We start from the raw sequence: 20,177 nt of genomic DNA on the forward strand, positions 1-20,177 counted from the left end.
ATTACTTAGCATATTTTTCTAGTTGATCTTGTGAAAATATCCCCTTGTGACAAAATGGTAATTGCCAATGAATGTATGAGATGAGGTGTTACCGTTTCAGATTGTTTTGGTATGTGTGTGTATATTTAGGGAGGGGTGATCTACCACCCTTGTATATTCCCCCATATTCTCATTCTGTGGGAGTCGATGAAGGTGCTACGGAAAGGTCCCAACATTCACATTTCATTTGAATCTGGGTATCTATAGTACATTAAAATGTTAAAAAGTCCATACTGTCTCCAATGTACTAGTGAGTCATGAACACGACACTTACTTCCCATCATTTTTCAATGTAAACCTTCCACCTTCCTTGCTGAGCAGCAGTTATGACCATTTCGAAAATAACCACCCGATTGCCACAAATCACACACCGTTATACTGACTAAAATGATTCTGGGTTTCCTACTCTAAATTCACACCTGCGTGTTAATGTGAAAAACACCGGCTTGGTAATGGACGCAGTCTCTCCATACCTCGTCAGATGTATTTCAGCTGTGCTGGTGTAGAGAGAAGAGGGTTAGACAAGACTGGAATGGTTTTCAGGTTACAGGATCCACTCGGGGAGGGGAGACCATATGTTTCCACCCTGGGCCAGCAGGTCTCACACACTCAGCACTTTGTGCAGACTGCAGAGCTAGGCCAGGTTATCCAATCATCCATTTGGCATTACATGAACTCCGCATGTAAGGCTGTGCACAGAAATGCTGTCATGTGCTTTAGCCCTTTAATCTATGGTCCTTTATGACTCTGCTGAACTATAAGTAGAATACAGAATAACTATTATAGTATCATACTGTAGTTAATTTCATTCAACATTTTACCTGAATAAAATACCTAATAATTAAAGAAAAACAGTGTAATTTTGAATTCTGTACAGTTAGCGTGGGAGAAGTGGAAAAAGTAGTGTCTATTAATAAAGAGAAACTACATGACAATTTAGATGGAAAACTACTGAGGATGGTAGTGGACTATATTGCCACTCCTGTTTGTCATATCTTTAATCTGAGCCTCGAGAAAAGTGATTGTCCTCAGATCTGGTGGGAAGCTAAAGTTATTCTGTTACCCAAGAAAGGTAAAGTGCTCTTTACTGGTTCCAACAGCCGACCAAATCAGTTTGCTGCCAGGTCTTAGCAAACAAAACAAAAAACATTTGGGACCAGATACAATGCTATTTCTCTGTGAACAAATTAAACAACATACTTTCAGCATGATTCTAGAGGAGGGCACTTGACATGTGCTGCACTGACACAAATGACTGATGATTTGCTGAAACAAATTGATAAGAATATTGCGGGAGCTGTATTGTTAGACTTTAGTGCAGCATATGCTGTTACTGATCTTCATCTGTTCATCTGGTAAAACGTACACTACCGTGCAAAAGTTTGGGGCCACATAGAAATGTCCTTGTTTTTGAAAGAAAAGCTATTTTTTGTCCATTAAAATAACATACAATTGATCAGAAATACAGTGTAGACATTTTTAATGTTGTAAATTACTATTGTAGCTGGAAACAGATAATTTTTTATGTAATATCTACTCAGATGTGCAGAGGCCCATTATCAGTAACCATCACTCCGGTGTCCCAATGGCACGTTGTGTTAGCATTTTAGAATGATAAACTTGGATTAGCTAACTGATTAGAAAACCATTTTGCAATTATGTTAACACAGTTGAAAACTGTTGTCCTGATTAAAGAAGCAATAAAACTGTACTTCTTTAGACTAGTTGAGTATCTGGAAAATTAGCATTTGTGGGTTCATCTAAGAGGCTCAAAATGGCCAGAAACAAAGATATTTCTTCTGAAACTCAGTCTATTCTTGTTCTGAGAAATGAAGGCGTGAGAAATTGCCAAGAAACTTAAGATATCATACAACGCTGTGTACTACTCCCGTCACAGACCAGCGCAAACTGTCTCTAACCAGAATAGAAAGATGAGTGGGAGGCCTTGGGGGCACAACTGAGCAAGAGGACAGGTACATTAGCGTGTCTAGTTTGAGAAACAGACGCCTCACAAGTCCTCAACTGGCAGCTTCATGAAATAGTACCTGCAAAACACCAGTCTCAACGTCAACAATGAAGAGGCGACTCCGGGATGCTGGCCTTCTAGGCAAAGTTGCAAAGAAAAAGCCATATCTTAGACTGGCTGTGACGACCCTCCCACTCTGTCTCCCGTATTCTATCTGTTATTTCCTTATTAGGATGCTGGTGGGCGGAGTTGGGAGGGTCGTCAGCTACATGGGAAACACCTGGGCCCGGTGTCTCCCAGGATAAATACACCACTTCCCCATTCATGGAGGAGACTCTCTCCACGCAGACACCTTTTGTAGATTGTGTTGTGGTTCTTGGTGGCCGGTTGTTTGTGTGTTTGTGTGTTTGTGTGTTTGTGTGTTTGTGTGTGTGTGTTTGTTTGTTTGTTTGTTTTGGCACCTTTCATCACCCTGCATTATCACATTCATGCATGCAAAACACTCACACTACTGATTACTGATTACACACACCATTGTATATTATACTTAGTTGCTTTAGTTAATAAATACATATTTTGCTACTCCTTATCTCCACGTTGTCTCCCTTTGTTACGGGCTTTGAGCCGGTTTGTGACACTGGCCAATAAAATGAAAAGATTAAGATGGGCAAAAGAACACAGACACTGGACAGAGGAAGATTGGAAAAAAGTGTTATGGACAAACAAATCTAAGTTTGAGGTGTTCGGATCACAAAGAAGAACATTCGTGAGGCGCAGAAAAATGAAAGATTCTGGAAGAATGATTGACGCCATCTGTCAAGCATGGAGGCGGCAATGTGATGGTCTGGGGGTGCTTTGGTGGTGGTAAAGTGGGAGTTAATACAGGGTTAAAGGGATCTTGAAGAAGGAAGGCTATCACTCCATTTTGCAATGCCATGCCATACCCTGTGGACGGCGCTTAATTGGAGCCAATTTCCTCCTAGAATAGGACAATGACCCAAAGCATAGCTTTAAACTATGCAATAACTATTTAGGGAAGAAGCAGTCAGCTGGTCTATAACGGAGTGGCCAGCAGTCACCGGATCTCAACCCTATTGAGCTGTTGTGGGAGCAGCTTGACCGTATGGTACATAAAAATGCCCATCAAGCCAATCCAACTTGTGGAAGGTGCGTCAGGAAGCATGGGGTGAAATGTCTTCAGATTACCTCAACAAATTGACAACTAAAATACCAAAGGTCTGCAAGGCTGTAATTGCGGCAAATGGAGTTTTCTTTGACCAAAGCAAAGTTTGAAGGACAATTATTATTATTTCAATTAATAAATCATTATTTATAACCTTGTCAACATCTTGACTCTATTTTCTATTAATTTTGGAACTCATTTCATGTATGTTTTCATGGAAAACAAGTACATTTCTAAGTGACCCCAAACTCTTGAACGGTAGTGTGTGTTAAGGCTTTACATCCTCTCCCAACACCATGAGTTGAGAGCCATCTATCCAAAAGAGGGTTTTCTTTAATGGAAGCTTCTCTAATGTAATGTGTACCAATCCTATCTATAGGCTAATCATGCTACCTACCGCTAAGGGGCCCCTGTGTTGAGGGTCAGCGTGGCGGATGTGTTGTTGCCTACCCTCACCACCTGGGGTTGTCCCGTCAAGACATCCAGGATCCAGTTGCAGAGGGAGGTGTTCAGTCCCAGGTTCCTTAACTTAGTGATGAGCTTGGAGGACACTATGCTATAGTTCATGAACAAACATCCCCACATAGGTGTTCGCTTTGTCCAGGTGGGAAAGGGCAGTGTGGAGTGCAATAAACATTGTGTCATCTGTGGATCTGTTGGGGCGTTATGCGAATTGGAGTGGGTCCGGGATGATGGTGTTGATGTGAGCCGTAACCAGCCTTTCAAAGCATCTCATGGCTACAGATGTGAGTGCTACGCAGTGATAGTCATTTAGGTGGTTACCTTGGCGTTCTGTGGCACAGGGACTATGGAGGTCTGCTTGAAACGTTACAGAATGGGGTCAGGGAGAGGTTGAAAATGACACCCAGTGAAGTTAGTGTTTAGCGCGAACTCCCCTCATCTCGGAGCTCGGGCTATCTCGGTCTCGCTGGAGATAAAGCATCTGTGACAACGTGACATACACACAATCCTGTTCTAATATCTGCTCCCACTCACACCTCTGGGACCATCAGGAACAACACTTTAGTTGCTGCAAACAGCACCAGACATTCACAGGCTCATTTTCCTGACAAAGACCCAGTTTGGCTTCAAAACGTTGTCTGATTAACCCCCCGGAGCATATACCAGTGTGTGGATTTATTTTCTGTCTGTCATTGTTAGTTAAAGTAGACCATTTTATTCCTAGGATTTTTTACAACCACAACAGTGTGGTGTGTGACTGAGGGACGGGAGGAAAGGTGGTGGGTGTAGCTGCTTGTCTGTGTGCTAACTGCTCTGCTGATGATGCGAGATGGGCAGGAGTGCAGTGATCTAATATCTTATGAGCGGGCAGGAACACACTCAGTGCAGAGGTGTGAGAGAGACATTAGCTCTACGTGCTTAGAATCCAAACCACACACAATTTCTTACCTGGGCCACGCCAATCGCCGGTTGAAGGTGTTTTTTAGGACGCTAAAGGCACGTTACGGTTACGGGGGTGGTAGGATAGAAAGGGGTGTTGTCCCTGATACTAGGTGTCTAACAGCTAGATCATCATGGTAATTTTTGGTAGTAAGTGAACAGGCATATATTACGATAAGTATAATTTAAACTTCTCATTATTGTAAGTGGTGAAATAAGTACAGCTGGTATGAATTCTAATGGCTTAGCAGATTTAAAAAAAGACAAATCACATGGCTAAAAGGGAAGGAATATAATGTATATTGTTGAATAATTACAGATGAAGTTGGATGGAAAAAGGACTGAACACATTAGAACTAGTGGATATATGTAGGCTTACAAATCCTGACTTTCCACTAGATGTTGTAACATTGCTGTGGGGACTTGTTTCCATTCAGTCACAAGAGCATTAGTGAGGTCAGCACTGATGTTGGGCGATTAGGTCTGGCTCGCAGTCGGAGTTCCAATTCATCCCAAAGGTGTTTGATGGGGTTGAGGTCAGGGCTCTGTGCAGGCCAGCTAAGTTCTTCCACACCGATCTCGACATACCATTTCTGTATGGACCTCGCTTTGTGCTCGGGGGCATTGTCATACTAAAACAGGAAAGGGCCTTCCCCAAACTGTTGCCACAAAGTTGGAAGCACAGAAATGTCTACAATGTCATTGCTGTAGCGTTAAGATATCTCTTCACTGGAACTAAGGGGCTAGCCCGAACCCAGGCCATTATTCCTCATCCACCAAACTTTACAGTTGGCACTATTGAGGCAGGTAGCGCTCTCCTGGCATCCGCCAAACCCAGATTTGTCCGTCGGACTGCTAGATGGTGAAGCGTGATTCATCACTCCAGAGAACGCATTTCCACTGCTCCAGGGTCCAATGACAGCGAGCTTTACGCCACTCCAGCCGACACTTGGTATTGCACATGGTGATCTTAGGCTTGTGTGCAGCTGCTCGGCCATGGAATCCCATTTCATTAAGCTCCCGACGGCCAATTATTGTGCTGATGTTGCTTCCAGAGGCAGTTTGGAACTCGGTAGTGAGTGTTGCAAACAGGGACACATTATTTTTATGCGCTACAACACTCAGCGGTCCTGTTCTGTGAGTTTGTATGGCTTACCACTTTGCGGCTGAGCAGTTGTTGCTCCTAGACGTTTCCACTTCACAATAACAGCACGAACCGTTGACCGTGGCAGCTCTAACAGGGCAGTAATTTGACAAACTTACTTGTTGGAAAGGTGGCATCCTATGAAGGAGCCACGTTGAAAGTCACTGAGCTCTTCAGTAAGGCCATTCTCCTGCCAATGTTTGTCTATGGGCATTGCATGGCTATGTGCTCGATTTTATCTCAGCGGGTGTGACCGAATCCACTAATTTGAAGGGGTGTCCAAACTTTTGTATATATAGTGTACATGGAGAAGGCTTAATCAAGCTAGTTCTCTTGATTACTTTCTTGTATCGTTTGCACTGGCACCAAAAGTAAAACAAATTTTGATAGGGGTCAGAATGCGGTCAGACCATCAAATAATTGTCATCCACAGTACTCTTACAGAATTTCCACGTGGGTGCAGATATTGACAACATGTTTTTAACCAAGACAAAGGATTTGATGAGTGACTTTTTCCTATATAACATAGGTAGAGCAGATCCACATATTGTATGGGACACTGAGGTCATGCAATTCAACACTTATCTTTAAAACAAAAACTATTTAGATCAAAATAGTTACAATGAAGTATAATCTATTATAGAAAATAAAGTGAATTGGGTGGAAAATTATGAAACATTTACCAAATTCCTTTTGAATCTTGAACATAGAAATGCTACCAAAAAGAGTTCATGATTCACCTAATTATGCTCTGAAAGATGAAGCAAAGTACTTTAAGCATACGTTCCATTTTCAGTGTCCTCCATTTCCACTACTTGAACGTAACTGTAAGTATTATTTTTCCTAATAATAGTTTAAAATTAACTAGTACAGAAAGTTGTGTGAGGGCCAAATTGCAGAGGAAAAACTTATTGATGCAATTCAAGCCTTTAGGCCATGGACACATCCAGGGATGAATACATACCAGTTGAGGTACAGTTGAAGTCAGAAGTTTACATACACTTAGGTTGGAGTCATTAAAACTCATTTTTCAACCACTCCACAAATTTCTTGTTTAACAAACTATAGTTTTGGCAAGTCGGTTAGGACATCTACTTTGTGCATGAAACAAGTATTTTTTCTAACAATTTTTTACAGACAGATTATTTTACATATAATTAATTTACTATATCACAATTCCAGTCGGTCAGAAGTTTACTTACACTAAGTTGACTGTGCCTTTAAACAGCTTGGAAAATTCCAGAAAATGATGTCATGGCTTTAGAAGCTTCTGATAGGCTAATTGACATCATTTTAGTCAATTGGAGGTGTACCTGTGGATGTATTTCAAGGCCTACCTTCAAACTCAGTGCCTCTTTGCTTGACATCATAGGAAAATCAAAAGAACTCCGTCAAAGCCCTCAGAAAACCAATGGTAGACCTCCACAAGTCTAGTTAATCCGTGGGAGCAATTTCCAAATGCCTGAAAGTACCACTTTCATCTGACAAAAAATAGTACACAAGTCTAAACACCATGGGACCATGCAGCCATCATACCGCTCAGGAAGGAGACTCATTCTGTCTCCTAGAGATGAACGTACTTTGGTGTGAAAAGTGCAAATCAATCCCAGAACAACAAAGGACCATGTGAAGATGCTGGAGGAAACAGGTACAAAAGTATCTATATCCACAGTAAAATGAGTACTACAGTGGGGCAAAAAACTATTTAGTCAGCCACCAATTGTGCAAGTTCTCAGACTTAAAAACATGAGAAAAGCCTGTAATTTTCATCATAGGTATACTTCAACTATGACAGACGAAATGAGAAAAAAATCCAGAAAATCACATTGTAGGATTTTTTTATGAATTTATTTGCAAATTATGGTGGAAAATAAGTATTTGGTCAATAAAAGTTTCTCAATATTTTGTTATATACCCTTTGTCGGCAATGACAGAGGTCAAACGTTTTCTGTAAGTCTTCACGAGGTTTTCACACACTGTTGCTGGTATTTTGGCCCAGATCTCCTCTGGAGCAGTGATGTTTTGGGGCTGTTGCTGGGCAACACAGACTTTCAACTCCCTTAAAAGATTTTCTATGGGATTGAGATCTGGAGACTGGCTAGGCCACTCCAGGACCTTGAAATGCTTCTTGCGAAGCCACTCCTTCGTTGCCCGGGCGGTGTGTTTGGGATCATTGTCATGCTGAAAGACCCAGCCACGTTTCATCTTCAATGCCCTTGCTGATGGAAGGAGGTTTTCACTCAAAATCTCACGATACATCCCTTTGCAGAAAAACAGCCCCAAAGCATGATGTTTCCACCCCCATGCTTCACAGTAGGTATGGTGTTCTTTGGATGCAACTCAGCATTCCTTGTCCTCCAAACACGACGAGTTGAGGTTTTACCAAAAAGCTCCTGGATACGGGATTGCTCGTCGCAACAGGTTAAGCAGGGGACACGTCTGGCACTGCAGGATTTTAGTCCCTGGCGGCGTAGTGTGTTACTGATGTTAGGCTTTGTTACTTTGATCCTAGCTCTTTGTAGGTCATTCACTAGGTTCCCCGTGTGGTTCTGGGATTTTTGCTCACAGTTCTTGTGATCATTTTGACCCCACGGGGTGAGATCTTGCGTGGAGCCCCAGATCGAGGGAGATTAGTGGTCTTGTATGTCTTCCATTTCCTAATAAATGCTCCCACAGTTGATTTCTTCAAACCAAGCTGCTTACCTATTGCAGATTCAGTCTTCCCAGCCTGGTGCAGGTCTACAATTTGATTCTGGTGTCCTTTGACAGCTCTTTGGTCTTGGCCATAGTAGAGTTTAGAGTGTGACTGTTTGAGGTTGTGGACAGGTGTCTTTTATACTGATAACAAGTTCAAACAGGTGCCATTAATACCGTAACGAGTGGAGGACAGAGGAGCCTCTTAAAGAAGAAGTTACAGGTCTGTGAGAGCCAGAAATATTGCTTGTTTGTAGGTGACCAAATACTAATTTTCCACCATAATTTGCTAATAAATTCATTACAAATCCTACAATGTGATTTTCTGGAAAATAAATACTCATTTTGTCTGTCATAGTTTAAGTTTACCTATGATGAAAAGTACAGGCCTCATCTTTTTAAGTGGGAGAACCTGCACAATTGGTGGCTGACTAAACAGTTTTTCCCCCCACTGTATATTGACATAACCTGAAAGGCCACTCAGCAAGGAAGAAGCCACTGCTAAAAAAACAGCCATAAAAAAGCCAGACTATGTTTTGGAACTGCACATGGAGACAAAGATCATACTTTTTGGAGAAATGTCCTCTGGTCTAATGACATCATTATGTTTGGAGGAAAAAGGGGTAGGCTTGCAAGCTGCAGGAGGGACTGGTGCACTTCACAAAATAGATGGCATCATGAGGAAGCTAAGTTATGTGGATATATTGAAGCAAAATCTCAAGACATCCGTCAGGAAGTTAAAGCTTGGTTGCAAATGGGTCTTCCAAATGAACAATGACCCCAAGCATACTTCCAAAGTTTTTGCAAAATGGCTTAAGGACAACAAAGTCAAGGTTTTGGAGTGGCCATCACAAAGCCCTGACCTCAATCCTATAGACAATTTGTGGGCAGAACTGAAAAAGCGTTTGCAAGCAAGGAGGCCTACAAACCTGACTCAGTTACACCAGCTCTGTCAGGAGGAATGGGCCAAAATTCACCCAACTTATTGTGGAAGGCTACCCAAAACATTTGACCCAAGTTCAAAAATGTAAAGGCAATGCTGACCCACTGGGAATGTGATGAAAGAAATGAAATCATTCTCTCTACTATTATTCTGACATTTCACATTCTTAAAATAAAGTGGTGATCCTAACTGACCTAAGACAGGGAATTGTTACTAGGATTAAATGTCAGCGATTGTAAAAAAACTGAATTTAAATTAATTTGGCTAAGGTCTATGTAAACTTCAACTGTATGTGGAACATTTTTTTTGATCTCCTCAAAGATCCACTATTAACATGTTTTAACCACTCCTATAAAAATGGTCAACTATCAGGTACTCAGCAAGAAGAGTCCCCTTATACTTACTTTCAGTGTTGTGATGCAAAAATTGTCAGATATTATTCATCCTAACCAGACAGTTTTATTTTTACATAGAGATAATAAAACAAGTACTTGAAACAATAAAAACACCATGAAACCAGGCCTGGTATTCATAGCTGACTTCGAAAAGGATTTTAAGTTAAGTATAGGTGCAAAATAGTCAATGGCTCCTTCTCAGACAATATTAAAACGGCCATTGAAATGTTGGCTATTAAAATCAGATCCAACAATAATATCAAGGGGCTGGAAATTCGGGGCTTAAAAACAAAAGGTGTCATTATATGCTGCCGATTCTTGTTCTTTTAAATCCACAATTTGGATCCTTCCACAGTCTCATAGAGGATCTAGATACTTTTTCTAACAGTCAATTAACCCAGCTCAGAATCACTGTTCCCCATTCTCCACCCAGCCCAGACCCGTACTCTGACTTCTAACTCTCTCTTACCTTCCTTTTCTTTTTTTCTTTTCACTCTTTGCTTCTTCACTGCTGGCTGGTGTGTCTGGCTGGCAACTGGGGCGTTTGACCATGTAGAACATGCACGCTGCTAAACATCCATCAATTGAACACGACCCTAAAACGCCACCGCCTCCCATGCTTAACAACCCTCCCATCTGCACTGTCAATTCACAGCCCAGCTCACTGCCAACTAGGTAGGTGTGTGTGTGTGTGTGTGTGTGTGTGTGTGTGTGTGTGTGTGTGTGTGTGTGTGTGTGTGTGTGTGTGTGTGTGTGTGTGTGTGTGTGTGTGTGTGTGTGTGTGTGTGTGTGTGTGAGAGAGCTAGAGCAACACAGAGCTAGAGCAACACAGAGCGAGAGCTAGAGCAACACAGAGCGAGAGCTAGAGCAACACAGAGCGAGAGCGAGCGCGACAGAGGAGAGCGAGCGCGACAGAGCGAGAGAGAGCGCGACAGAGCGAGAGAGAGCGCGACAGAGCGAGAGAGAGCGCGACACAGAGCGAGAGAGAGCGCGACACAGAGCGAGAGAGAGCGCGACACAGAGCGAGAGAGAGCGCGACACAGAGCGAGAGAGAGCGCGACACAGAGCGAGAGAGAGCGCGACACAGAGCGAGAGAGAGCGCGACACAGAGCGAGAGAGAGCGCGACACAGAGCGAGAGAGAGCGCGACACAGAGAGCGAGAGCGACACAGAGAGCGCGACACAGAGAGCGAGAGCGACACAGAGAGCGAGAGCGACACAGAGAGCGAGAGCGAGAGCGACACAGAGAGCGAGAGCGACACAGAGAGCGAGAGCGACACAGAGAGCGAGAGCGACACAGAGAGCGAGCGCGACACAGAGCATGTCGGTTGACACATGCGACGTGAGCGGTGTGGTTTGCATGTTAACCACTACATACTGTAGTTGTTGTTTGCTTTTCTAAAGTCGATCAAACTTGCCAGCTAATATACTGTAGTTAGAAAAGCTAGCTACTCTAACTTGAAATTACTTCTTGGTAGCAAGTTATGAGGTTGGGAACCTACAGTGTTTCTGGGCTAGCTAAAACCAACACCATGAAAGTGGCTAGTAGTATTACAGGAAAATTCTGAGGGGGCTTGTGTCCCTGTGCCCCAAATGGGCATGACAGCACGCACACACATCTATTTGTCTCTGTACGCTTAGAGGCCAGTTCTGAGAAAGGCCCACTTCACTGTAAAGGAATCTTAAAAATGCACCACAGATATCAGTTCTGTTCCTGAGTTCTGGACTCAGTGAGCAGCACTGCCCTGTCCTACATCGGCACATCTTAACAGCACAGACAGAACCGCATTGAGAAAGAGCCAGCGCTGATAAATCTCCCCTTAATCACCACCACCATCTCGGTCTGTCCCGCTATCACTCTCAAAGACGCATTGATGGGCCCTAGTTCTGTCCAGGGAACACTGATGAGCTGAACTGCCCCAGTCATTCACACAGACGACACCGAATGTCTGAGTCTATCAGAGCATGTCCTGTCAATCAGCTGGCACTCAGTGCGTTGATAAGAATGGGGAGGGTTCAGATAGACAAAATGATTGCGGACAAAGGACATTATTTCAATAGCGGAGCGTAGTTGCTCATGAAATTGTGATAATGTGAAATTTCAATGACAAATCATGCAGAGATGCCTAATCTGGATTATCTCATGATTCTGGTAAAATGGTGGGGGTATGATACATTCCTCAATGCAGCACCTGTCTGTAACTTATCACAATGAGAGGAACAAGGCCCACCATTATTTGAGTAGCAGAAATCAAACAGATAAGATGGATGGATACCCACCAGCCAGACATAGTGAAGTCCCTATAGAGCATCCTCTTCCCCACCTCCTTCCTCTGTACTCGTCTGGGGAACTCCAGATGTGTAAACTCTCCCCCTAACAGGTGTGGCTGCATGTAGGCCTTCACATAGAAAGAGGAGAGAGAGGAGTGTGAAGAGATCGTCTTCTTATCCCCTGAGCACGCTAGTCAATTAAACCAGCCTAGACACCAGGCAAACGAGCTGAGCTTAGTAACTGTCAGTGAGTAACTGAGCAGACCTGGGTTCAAATGCTATTTGAAATCTTTAAAATTGTTTGAGCGTTTTCTCTACTCTGATAAGATAAGTGGTTTTTTTTTTGTCTATTGGTTCCATTGTGCCAGTCAAGCTCAATCAAGACCAGCTAAAATATTTGAAATGATCTCAAATACTATTTGAACTCAGGTCTGGGACAGAGAACAGCCCAGGTTCAATGTGATTCAGAGGGTTGTAGTAGAGTTCCTCCTCTTACCAGCAACTGTGGGCGTTATTCCACCAGCAGAAACCAGGTAGGAAAGTCAAGCATAGTGAATGTCTGAACAGGGAGGGGAGGTCATGTATTGCGATACAGTGTCTGTTGAGTTCCTCCTCTTACCAGGAACTGCAAGCGCTGCCTCTCTGACTCGGGTGTGAACTCTGTAGACATGGGGATTACCTCTCCACCTCGGATAATGATCGCTCTGTGCAGGACAAAGCAATCTGTGTTAATTCAAACAGTTTGAGTGTTTACTTCAGTGTGTGCATCTGTGTGTCTCACCTGCTGTCCCCGGCATTTCCAACGTAGAGCTTTCCGAGTAAAAAGAGCGCACACAGAGCAGTACAGCCTCCCGAGACGTTAAACACAGCCTTGTCTCTCTCAATCTGGGCATCCTGAAAGCCAAACACATAAATACACATATACACTGAGAGTACAAAACATTAGGAACACCTTCCCACTATTGAGTTCCACCCCATTTTTCCCTCAGAACAGCCTCAATTTGTTGGGGCAGTGACTCTACAAGGTATCGAAAGCTTTCCACAGGGATTCTGGGCCATGTTGACTCCAATGCTTCCCACAGTTGTGTCAAGTTGTTCGGATGTTCCTTGGTGGGGGACAATTCTTGATGCACACGGATTCACCTGATCAGTCCATGTCACGGAAAGAGCAGGTGTTCCCAATGGTTTGTACACTCAGTGTACATATACACGTCACAATAACACATACAACACTTAAATACACTTGAAAACATACACTACCAATCATAAAAGGAAACACCCCCCCCCCCCCACTACAATAAAGCACATAAAGACCTGCTGTGGACTCAAATCCTTTCCACAGTAACATATTGGACATAACATGAGCAGAATACATCAAGGAGAGATTTTTTTTAAACTATGGAAACCTAAAGACGAGGTGAAGTCTGAGGGAGTAATCGTTACTACCCGGCTTAATTAGGGCGATTATTTTAGCACTAACTAAACCAAGGGAATTATTTTTAAAATCCATGATATTAATTAGATGAATAATTAATCTGTTACTGAATTCATCAAAAAGCTAACATAAAAAGTTGAACCAACCAAGCTATGGTTCTCTACCTATATATTATGGACGCTCACTAGTTCACCCTTTGTTATCTAAAACTATCGTAAAAGTGTCGTGAAAGAGTAAGTAGCCTTGTCACAGCAAGAAAGGCTCCGGCTCGGTGGGCCCCATCTCATATTTCTGTAGCATGAAGCAGCTTGATGTACAAGTACACCCCCTGGGCAGGACGCTCGTCTATCAGGGTCAACAATCCTACTCTGAGACGGTGGCTGTATAAATACAGGCCGAGACAAGGAGGTGATGAGTAAAAATGTGTGTATCTTGGGTTATAGCAATGTCATGAGTCTCTAGCACAATGTTAAGAGTGACAAAATAATGTCCGCTAATTTACTCTGTCCCTAGCTTGTAGTCCCCTGTGGAAAACACACTCACGCTAGAGCACTCTGCCTTGCGCTCTTCTGCTGGCTATCAACTATCTGATGAAGCGCACTGTGTGTGCTTCTGTGGAACAAGGCCCTAGTGACACCCCAGCACCCTCCACCCCGGCCCCACCACTGCTGTCACCTTGGAGGAGAAACACATTGCTCAGAAATGTGTTTGTGTTAGGGAGGGGGAACTTAGTGAACAAAACGTGTCCTTCACCGAGGGTAAGTTATGACTCTGTAGCAGTGCATACCTACGTATCCTGCTATCATACGGCTGTGGCTGCAGGGGTAAGTTATGACTGTGTAGCAGTGCATACCTATGTATCCTGCTATCAAACGCCTGTGGCGGCCGGGAGGAAAGGCTTCAGGAATGAAAATTGAAAATGTCTGCATAAACAACTAGCTACACCCCCCCCCCCCCCAAAAAAATGTTTTTAACACCCTTGCCTATCTTGCACTAACACTCGCACTTGTCTCGTCTCACTAGCGCCGATTTAATGGAGGACATTTTTGTTGTTGTTTACTTTGACTGGGATATATGTAGTTGTCTCACCTAGCCACCCTAAGACGAGTGAACTATGATGCAATGTAATCAAAGTTCATGTGTCACGTGCACAGGATACAGGGTGTAAATGATACAGTGAAACGCTTACCGCAAGCTCTCTTGTAGGTCAATAGGTCAATGCAAGACAACAGTCAGGACTGGTTTGCATCCTACTGCAGGTTCATTTGACTGCAGCTTTAGTAGGGTCTATACACAGTACATGTCTTTACAGGGCGGGAGACTATGCCCCCCCCAAAATAATCGGATCTCCCCCAGTTATTTATGCCCTTCTCAATGTAAACAGTGTCGTCATCGTGAGCCACGTTTCCTTTTGATGTTCACACATCTCCGTGTTTATTAGGCTCCTCCAGAAACGGCCCGTGGACGTGATTCAGGTCAACCTGAGAACTAGAAATCAGAGCCAGTGGTTGGTGGTTATCCCAGATAAGGGAGGGGTAAAACTAGTCTGAATTATGCACCTCCATCACCCAAATCAGTGGCAGATTTCGCTTGAGAATGAGGTTCATTAAAAATGAGAAGCAAGATTAACGAAGAGATGGGGAGCAAAGCTCCAGACGAGAGCCATATGGGGATGAGGAACAACAACAAAAAGATGGGAGAGAAGAGGGATACGGATACGCCTTGTGCCTGAGAAAAAAAAGAGTGAAGAGTGAGAGAGAGGCAGAGAATAGCTTTATCACGCTATGAAATCAAGTATAGGAATGAGCTGAATATATTGGGGAATAGCATGAAGGTTTTTGACTCTATAACAGACTGCTGTTCGATCAAAAGGCAAACATTTGCATGACATACACTCAACGGCATCGACACGTCAGTTAACTGCTTTTTGATTAAATTGTGCATTTATATATAGACGTTTAATCTTAAATCCTTGTACGTCACACATTCATTACAAAACAATCGTTAAGCATCGACACAAATGTGCACAGGTGCATGGGAAATGGTGCATTATTACAGTTGATAGTTTGGTTTGACAGTAAATACTAGACTTGGAAAATTGCACTCACTCACTCAATGGATGGCCGCACACTGCCATCTAGTGGTGATGAGGAAAACAACAGCTTCTGCTGCAGTACTCAGGTTTGTCTGAAGTTATGCGAGTTATTGTAAGGAGTTGTGTGAAACAGATGAGACCAGAATGCAGTTGGCACTCTAAGTGATCAACATTTCAAACTTGGATTGTATCAGTGGACTAGACACCAGGTGGTGAACTCTCTTAGCTCTGAAGAGAGGAAACACAACAGCAGAATTTAGCGAGTGCCAAAATTTGCCAAAGCCAGAATCCTCAAGAACAAGACGAGCAACGAGGCTAATAACCAATGACCTTTCTGACTCCTCATTGGCCAAAAGCCTGTCAAGACCACACTCTTTTGATTGGCTGTGTGTCCAGCACCACAACCAGATGGTGAGCAGCACTGAAACCTTTTTGGCCTTCGGGTTAGAAGGGGAAAAAGTCCACAAATCGTGGTGCTGTGGACTGACTGGCACCGTATGCTGCTGATTTGAGGAACAGTCACAGATAATGGATTAGAGAGACTGGGAGGGGGGGGGGGGGCGACAACATACCGAAGCTAAACGCAGCGTTATCACTGGCAGACAGCTGTTAGACGCCACTCAACTCTCAGTGCCAAAGAGCTGCTGAGGAAAGCAGACACAGCTAAAGATCGAGTTCATTCAAATCAAACCTGGAGCGATGACACATTAATCTATTTCAGACATACAGTTGAAGTCGGATGTTTACATACACCTTAGCCAAATACATTTAAACTCAGTTTTTCACAATTCCTGACATTTAATCCTTGTAAAAACAAAATCTCTGTTTTATGTCAGTTAGGATCACCACTTTATTTTAAGAATGTGAAATGTCAGAATAATAGTAGAGAGTGATTTATTTCGGCATTAATTTCTTTCATCACATTCCCAGTGGGTCAGAAGTTAACATAAACAATTTAAAGGCAATTGAGTGTAACTTGGGTCAAACTTTTCAGGTAGCTTTCCACAATAAGTTGGGTGAATTTTGGCCCATTCCTCCTGACAGAGCTGGTGTAACTGAGTCAGGTTTGTAGGCCTCCTTGCTCACACACGCATTATCAGTTCTGGCCATGCATTTTCTATAGGATTGAGGTCAGGGCTTTGTGATGGTCACTCCAATGCCTTGACTGTCCTTATGCCATTTTGCCACAACTGTAGAAGTATGCTTGGGGTCATTGTCCATTGGGAATAACCATTTGCGACCAAGAATCAACTTCCTGACTGATGTTTTGAGATGTTGTTTCAATATATCCACAATTTTCCTTCCTCATGATGCCATCTATTTTATGAAGTACACCAGTCCCTCCTGCAGCAATGCACCCCCACAACATGATGCTGCCACCCCCATGCTTCACAGTTGGGGTGGTGTTCTTCAGCTTGCAAGCCTCCACCTTTTTCCTCCAAACATAACAATGGTCATTATGGTCAAACAGTTACATTTTTGTTTCATCAGACCAGAGGACATTTCTCCAAAAAGTACGATCTTTGTCCCCATGTGCAGTTGCAAACCGTAGTCTGGCTTTTTTATGGCCGTTTTGGCGTAGTGGCTTCTTCCTTGCTGAGCGGCCTTTCAGGTTATGTCGATATAGGACTCGTTTTACTGTGGATATAGATAGTTTTGTACCCGTTTCCTCCAGCATCTTCACAAGGTCCTTTGCTGTTGTTCCGGGATGGATTTGCAATTTTCGCACCAAAGTACGTTCATCTCTAGGAGACAGAATGCGTCTCCTTCCTGAGCGGTATGACGGCTGCGTGGTCCCATGGTGTTTAGACTTGTGTACTATTGTTTGTACAGATGAACGTGGTACCTTCAGGCGTTTGGAAATTGCTCCCAAGGATGAACCAGACTTGTGGAGGTCTACCATTTTTTTTCCTGAGGTCTTGGCTGATTTCTTTTGATTTTCCCATGATGTCAAGCAAAGAGGCACTGAGTTTGAAGGTAGGCCTTGAAATACATCCACAGGTACACCGCCAATTGACTCAAATTATGTCAATTAGCCTATCAGAAGCTTCTAAAGCCATGACATCATTTTCTGGAATTTTCCAAGCTGTTTAAAAGGCACAGTACATGTCTTTACAGGGCGGGAGATAATCTGTCTGTAAAACAATTGTTGGAAAAATGACTTGTCATGTACGAAGTAGATATCCTAACAGAGTTGCCAAAACTATAGTTTGTTAACAACAAATGTGTGGAGTGGTTGAAAAACGAGTTATAATGACTCCAACCTAAGTGTATGTAGACTTCAACTGTACAGGCAGAGTATGTACAACAACCAGACAGTTATCCTTAGAAATAAAAAATAAAACTGCATTTAGACAATGCTTATTAGTCCTATTCCCACTGCCCAGTAATGTTGATCTCATTATGCCAACTGCATATCTTCAGAAAAAAAAACTGTAATTGCCAAGATGCCGCTGATCAATGCATATCGGCTAAGCAGATAATGATGGGAATGAGGGGAGCGCTGCAATGTCTCTTACAATGAATGTGCAGTAATTAAATCGATGCTGCAGTGTCCCTTATATACTGTAAATAATGCAGGATGGTCAGTATGTTCTTTCAGACCAGGGCTGACTTCACCAGGGCACAACATAGTGGAACATTCAGATAGAAATAGATCATGTACAACAGACATGCCTGTCTCAGATGTAGAACAGAGAATCACATCAACTCTATTCATGACCTTTCTATCTGCAACAATCCACAATGTTAACCTACTGAACATGGCAATGAACTCACCATCTCTTTGAACGCATTCTCTATGGCTCCCATCACCAGGCTCTCATGATGGACCTTCTTCTCTGTGAAGAACCTGGTGGGAGGGGGGTGACTGGGGGAGCCGGGTGCCCCTGCGGCCCCCCGCAGTGAGGCGGTCCTGGTGATGCCCCTGTGGGTGTTGGGGGTGAGGTTGTGGTTGTTGGGCTCTTCCCCGTGGATGATGGGGACCAGCTGGGCCGGGTTCCTCAGGACATCCAGGACCTCTCGGAGGTGTTCTATGATGTGGTGCTGGAGCAGTTTAGACGCCACCACCGCCGCCCCTGAGCCCGCATGGCCGTCAAACAGCCCCCAGTAGTGGAAGGTCAGTCCGGGCACTGCATCCTGGAAACACAAACGCACACATTTTGTAATGTCAAAAGATGGCACGCACAGACACACACAGGAGAAATAATAGAACGTAAATATGTTAATTTGACTAATTGTGTTATATATATATATATATATAACTCAGCAAAAAAAGAAACGTCCCTTTTTCAAGATCCTGTCTTTCATAGGAAATTTGTAAAAATCCAAATAACTTCACAGATCTTCATTGTAAAGGGTTTAAACACTGTTTCCCATGCTTGTTCAATGAACCATAAACAATTAATGAACATGCACATGTGGAACGGTCGTTAAGACGCTAATAGCTTACAGACTGTAGGCAATTAAGGTCACAGTTATGAAAACTTAGGACACTAAAGAGGCCTTTCTACTGACTCCGAAAAATACCAAAAGAAAGATGCCCAGGGTCCCTGCTCAACTGCGTGAATGTGCCTTGGGCATGCTGCAAGGAGGCATGATGACTGCAGATGTGGCCAGGGCAATACATTGCAATGTCCGTACTGTGAGATGCCTAAGACAGAGCGACAGGGAGACAGGACGGACAGCTGATCGTCCTCGCAGTGGCAGACCACGTGTAACAACACTTGCACAGGTTCGGTACAGGATCGGAAAATCACACTTGCGGGACAGGTACAGGACGGCAACAACAACTGCCCGAGATACACCAGGAACGCACAATCCCTTCATCAGTGCTCAGACTGTCCGCAATAGGCTGAGAGAAGCTGGACTGAGGGCTTGTAGGCCTGTTGTAAGGAAACCGGCAACAACGTTGCCAATGGGCACAAACCCAGCGACGCTGGACCTGAAATGACTGGCAAAAATTGCTCTTCAAATCAAATCAAATTTATTTATATAGCCCTTCGTACATCAGCTGATATCTCAAAGTGCTGTACAGAAACCCAGCCTAAAACCCCAAACAGCAAACAATGCAGGTGTAAAAGCACGAGTCTTCAGTGACGAGTCGCGGTTTTGTCTTACCCCGGGTGATGGTCAGATTCACATTTATCGTAGAAGGAATGAGCGTTCCACCGAAGCCTGTACTCTGGAGCGGGATCAATTTGGAGGTTACACCAGCTCTGTCAGGAGTAATTCACCCAACTTATTGTGGGAAGCTTGTGGAAGGCTACAGACCAAGCAGTATGGCTTTGTCATGCTGGAGGCTCATCCTGTCATGACCCTCCAGCATGACAAAGCCATACTGCTTGGTCTGTGCGTGATTTCCTGCAAGACAGGAATGTCAGTATTTTACCATGGCCAGCAAAGAGCCTGGATCTCAAGCCCATTGAGCGAGTCTGGGACCTGTTGGATCAGAGGGTGAGTGCGAGGGCCATTCCCCCCAGAAGAGAACTTGCAGGTGCCTTGAGAGTGGGGTAACATCTCACAGCAAGAACTGGCAAATCTGGAGCAGTCCAGGATGAGGAGATGTACTGCAGTACTTAATGCAGCTGTGGCCTCACCAGATACTGACTGT

General features: G+C 43.7%; 1 protein-coding gene across 1 annotated transcript in view; it reads right to left on the reverse strand.

Moving 5' to 3' along the window:
- LOC124038564 (protein phosphatase 1H-like) overlaps positions 1-20,177 on the reverse strand; it is a 53,603-nt gene that overhangs the window by 16,155 nt on the left and 17,271 nt on the right. The window contains exons 3-6 of the mRNA XM_046354591.1: positions 18,344-18,703; positions 12,817-12,929; positions 12,655-12,739; positions 12,045-12,163 (exon numbers count right to left, since the gene is read on the reverse strand). Coding sequence (XP_046210547.1) covers positions 12,045-12,163; positions 12,655-12,739; positions 12,817-12,929; positions 18,344-18,703 — 677 coding nt within the window. The remainder of the gene's footprint in view (positions 1-12,044; positions 12,164-12,654; positions 12,740-12,816; positions 12,930-18,343; positions 18,704-20,177) is intronic.

Source organism: Oncorhynchus gorbuscha, linkage group LG01, assembly GCF_021184085.1.
Source record: "Oncorhynchus gorbuscha isolate QuinsamMale2020 ecotype Even-year linkage group LG01, OgorEven_v1.0, whole genome shotgun sequence".
Classification (NCBI taxonomy): Eukaryota; Metazoa; Chordata; class Actinopteri; order Salmoniformes; family Salmonidae; genus Oncorhynchus; species Oncorhynchus gorbuscha.